This window comes from Nymphaea colorata, chromosome 5 (genome assembly GCF_008831285.2).
Source record: "Nymphaea colorata isolate Beijing-Zhang1983 chromosome 5, ASM883128v2, whole genome shotgun sequence".
Taxonomy (NCBI): domain Eukaryota; kingdom Viridiplantae; phylum Streptophyta; class Magnoliopsida; order Nymphaeales; family Nymphaeaceae; genus Nymphaea; species Nymphaea colorata.
Genome location: NC_045142.1, coordinates 17,627,997 through 17,632,922, shown reverse-complemented (window position 1 = coordinate 17,632,922; position 4,926 = coordinate 17,627,997). Strand labels below are relative to the sequence as shown.

The window sequence follows — 4,926 nt, the reverse complement described above, 5'->3', positions numbered from 1 at the left end:
TGCTTCCCTCTTGGACACTAGCAAGGGGCGATCCTTCGTTCTTTATCGAGAAAATTAACCTTCCATAAGGAAGAATCAAGTGGCATTTCTTGTTCATGAGATCGTCGAGCATCATACGTCTAGTAGATCGCTGTTCATGGACTAGAAGAGATGTCATGAACATGCAACCATTACCACTAAGGTTGAAGTTGGATGCACTTTTCATATACGTGTTTAGTATTGTAGAGAAATTATCTGCAGTGCCCACACTAAGTAATTCAGGTTAGCAAGAGGCTAATCCTACAATTCGAGTGAAAGCCAAAGTGTCTTCCTTTTTCCCTATCCCTTTAGCGTTTAGGACTGCTTTCGACACCTCAAGGTGATGGCTCTACTACACTTAATCGGTAAACCACCGCCATCCTTTACAGCACAGAAAGCTTACAAGACAAAAGTTTGAAATGAAAACCGGCCGCCTAGCAGCCCTCTCGCAGCCTGTTGTGCCAACCTCCATGGGAATTACACCACATGGCTCATACGGGCTGGGCCTAACCCAATGCCAGAGCTTGCCATAAATTTTTGAGCTAAGGGTTTTAATTCTTTAAACCTTGAAGGGCACCAATATATAGAAATGATCAAATAGTTGAAGGTGTGGGTATGCTTGCCAATTGCCTGGTGGTAAATTCTGTCTCAAACGCGAACTTCAACATGACTTTTTCTGGATTTTTGGTTCTAGAGAAACCCCCTCTAGTGAGCATACATGTAGAGGAACTGCATTCCACCTTGGTAAGAAAATGACAAATGCGATACACTATTTTTTAATGTTTACTTAGCAAAACCACCTTCAGTGTAAAAACGCAGTTAATACTGATGTCATATTGTCACCTAACCTTTAGCCAACAGGAACTGAGAGTACATCTAGCAGCTAGAATCCACTACAAACTTATGCACAATTAGTACCTTGGAATCCGCTTTCTTGTGAAACTTAATTAATCATAAAATTGTGACTTACATGGTTGATTTGATGAGAATTGATCCTTGAATTATGCCTTTTTAATTGGACAAACATGTTTATCCGATTTGACAAAATTGGTTTTTTCATAATCACAAATAACGTCATGGAGTTTTAAACGGCGAGGTTTTTCTCGGGTATGATATCGCAGGCTTGAAAGAGATGAAATACCATAAAAAAATAAAATAAGTGAGAAAATAATAACACAGACATCAAAAGATAAGTAGATTTTTATGAAATAAAAAATAGAAAATGAAAAAAAACTATTTGGCATTAAAAATGAAAAAAAAAGTGAAAAAAGGAAAAAAACGTGTTAAAAGTATTTTTTTTTTCGTTTTCACGTTTTTTTTAAAAAAACATTTTTTTTTTAAAAAAAGAGCATTTTTTAAAGTTTTAAATGTCATTTCATTTTCTCTCCTTTTTTCACATTTTTTTTCGAAAAAAATGCGTTTTTATGACTATACCTTTTTTTTTAATTCTATCAACTTTTGAATTTTAGTAAGAACTCACAAAATTGATATTTTGGGGGTATTTGCACTGATAAGCTTGGAAATAAGGCAAGTACTACATATTCCAAGCCAATTTATTCCTGACCTAATGCAAATGAACCTCCCAAAAGGTAAATGCCATGTGCCTAATGGTGGTTGGACCCACTATGGAATCGAGGTGGCTGGCTGTGCATGCGACAAATGGCCCGGTCCCAAGGAGGTTGATTACACACTTCATGTACCAAACAAAGTACATGACCTACTCTTACACATTATATTAATCTTCTGGTAGCAGGTCATAATTTGTTCAATTACCAACAGTGGAGCTGACCAATATAGCAAGAAGAACGAAACAAACATGTTTCATGTTTGGCCTTCCAACACAAAAGTTAGGCCACAAAATTTCCACCGAGGTAGTATATGTTAAGCTTGATCAAGAGAACACATGAATTAGACTAATGCAGGAGGAAGAACAATGCAGTTGTTGATCCTGAGTGGGTGTTCAGCTAAGCAATGAATCATCTCATTGCATGGTTGATGATGATGAGTCCCATCACGATCACTAGGTCGATTCCTGGTCGGATGCACAAAACTGAGGACATCTTTCCCCAAAGTGATTTTTGGTTCATTCACACACTTCTGGTTGACCTGTCAATCAAATAATACATAATCACCATCTAGTTAATATTCATTTTAATTTGTGATATATATATATATATATATATATATATATATAGGTTCAAGTCTAGGTTTAGTTTTTCGCAAAAGAAACAGTAAATAGGCAGATTCATGACACATTGAGGAATGAAACAGTTTGTTGCTGTTCTCCTTGCTAAACAACAAACAAAGGCACAGTTTGTGCATCCGCCATTGCTTGAAGTCAAAAAAGAACCCTTGCTGTTTACTTCTCCATACTGCAGTAAACAAACATTAAAGATAACTAAAATAGAGCAAGAAGTCTGAAGAACCTTTGCTGTTTTCAAATGAATTAAGAGGGACCACTCTCTAGTTCATAAATAATCAATAATACTGCAGTATGGAGCAGTTGATATGCAATATATGGTTCCAAGTCTATGTAGCCTACATGCATGAAATCATGTGAATCTGCCAAAAAAAAAAATCACATGTATCTTTTTTAAATATACAAATCAACTAAAAATACAAAAAATCTTAAAATAGTTTAAAAACTAGTTAATCGAATCAGCCACTGAATCTAATCGGTTTGCCATTGATTCGATTCAAATCGTGGAAGGGGTTGAACATAAGCAATGGTGTACCTGAATATGCTTGTATAATACCTCTGCAAGTGGGTTGGTGAGGGAGTTTCTATGGTAGATCTTGTAGCAGCCTTGGCCGGGAGTGCAGGCGATGAGATAGTCCATCTGGCTGCCACTCACAGTGATTTTGTACCTTGAGTTTCCAACCAGGCCCTTTGTGGCTATAAACAGTGGCTTAGCTTTCTCCACTGATCCATCTTCACGATCTCCATCTCCTCTGAAGGCTTCCCATCTCTCTAAGATGCCCAGTTTCTGTCAACATGCATGAGCCTAAGATCAAAGGAGCTAGGAAATACACACACACACACACACCATACCATGAGCAAAGGTAAGTGATGCACAATGGTAGTAAAAGTATAAATCTAGTATGTCTTTTCTGAAACAGAATCCGGTTCAGATCATTAAAAGATTCAGATCTGACTATTACTCTCAGACTTTGTTATCTTTATTAAACAAGACTATGGTCAGATTTGGAGATGGGCCAGTGATACGATCAGTTCTAGTCCAGTCATGACTTCCTTGCTTCTCTCAACATGAAACTGGATTGCATGATTGGAGACATGGCTATCATGCACAGATGCGTTTGGCATCATCTATATCGAGACCAAGATCATGAAATTTAACTCTTGATCTTTTGAATGACTAGTCCATGCATAACCAGCAAGAGATGAGATCAAGAGTGCTACTGTTACACGCATGATGCAATGGGATGTTCATGTACTAATATGTAACAGAAACGTATTCTTAACAAAATTAAATATTCTTATTGTGAAAATTTAAAGAAAACACAGTCATTCTTTTTAATTTTTGGAAAAAAAAAAGAAAAATTCAAAGTCACTCGACATCCATCTAGTCGCCAAGTTAAGATCTGAGGCTTAACTGAGACCTGTGCTCCGAGAGATTCATTGGTTTGTTCAAACAAACAGTGGAATATTTCAGACCCATGGTTCTCAAATACACGTGAAAATCAAATATCTATTGGATTTGGTAGCAAAAACTCTACACCATATTTGCATTTGATTACTAATCGGAAATGGGTCGTCTTACTGGATCCATAGCCTGAATCTCTAGACTGCAGAGGCAAAGGGAAGGAGGGGCTTAGAGCCTCATCCGGGTGATGGATAACCTCTGGCTCACCCAGTATTCATCTGGCGTGCTCAAGAAATGCACGACAGCATCCAAGATCTGAGCAAATTCAGAGTAGTGGTAGGTAGTAGTTTGATCAAGCATAGTGGCATGGTTGGTAGGAGAGAGAGAGAGAGAGAGAGAGAGAGAGAAAGGTGGTGCAGTAACGTTACCCTGCTGGGCCTGATGGTGAGGAGGACGTTGCCGGAGAGGTCCATGAGGTGGGTCTCTCGGGGGCGGTCCGACGCGTAGTTGTCGACCCGGAAGACGACGCTGCCGGTGGAGTCGTAGACGGTGTAGCCCTTGCCGTGGAAGAGCAGCGACCTCCGCCAGATGGTGAGGGAAGATGGGGAGGGGGAGCAGAACTGGGGGAAGAGGATGGCGTTCACGGCGGCGGCGGAGGCCACATCGTGGCCAGGACGTGAACGTCGCCGGAGACTCTTTGGGACAAGGGGAGAGGCCTCGCCGGGAGACGTACAGGGGGTAGAGCTCACAGGATTTGCGGCGTTCATGTTGTCTCACTGGTGCAGTGTTCTGCCCTTCCTCTCTCTCTCAAACCTGAACGGAAAGATCAGGAGTCTCTCTCTTATGAAAGGTCCGCGCTTATGGTTGGATAAGGAGAGCGAGAGTTATAAACATTATATATAATATATATGGTATGAGATCCAAACAAATATCCAAACTTAGATATCTGGCTTCAATAAATAATATGTAATCTGATACAAAGTTTATATTTGACTTAATATCAAAACTGATCCAAAGTTTATGTATCGGGCAAGTAATGCGGATAGCACCATCATGACCCTTTCCTCTTCCTCTTTGTCTCCCTTTTAGTTGCCCTCTCATTCATTTTTTTCCTTTCCTCTCCCTACTGCCTGCACTCTCTCTTCTCCCTACTGCCTGCCTTCTCTTCCTCACTACTGCCTGCACTCTCTCTTCTCCCTACTGCCTGCCTTCTCTTCCTCACTATCTCCTCTCCCCACAGCCCTCTCTCCCGCACTCCGTCTCCCTTTTCGTTGCATTCCTCTTCCTCTCTGTCTGTACTCTC

General features: G+C 40.2%; 1 protein-coding gene across 1 annotated transcript; it reads right to left on the bottom strand.

Annotated features, from left to right (window-relative positions):
• Positions 1-1,926: 1,926 nt before the first annotated feature.
• On the bottom strand, positions 1,927-4,447 carry LOC116255058 (protein LURP-one-related 5-like). Its single transcript, XM_031630791.2, has 3 exons — positions 4,052-4,447; positions 2,754-3,005; positions 1,927-2,124 (listed from the first exon to the last, which is right to left on the bottom strand). Exons 1-3 carry the CDS (start codon positions 4,388-4,390, stop codon positions 1,927-1,929), a joined length of 789 nt encoding a protein of 262 aa, XP_031486651.1. The 5' UTR covers positions 4,391-4,447.
• Positions 4,448-4,926: the final 479 nt, after the last annotated feature.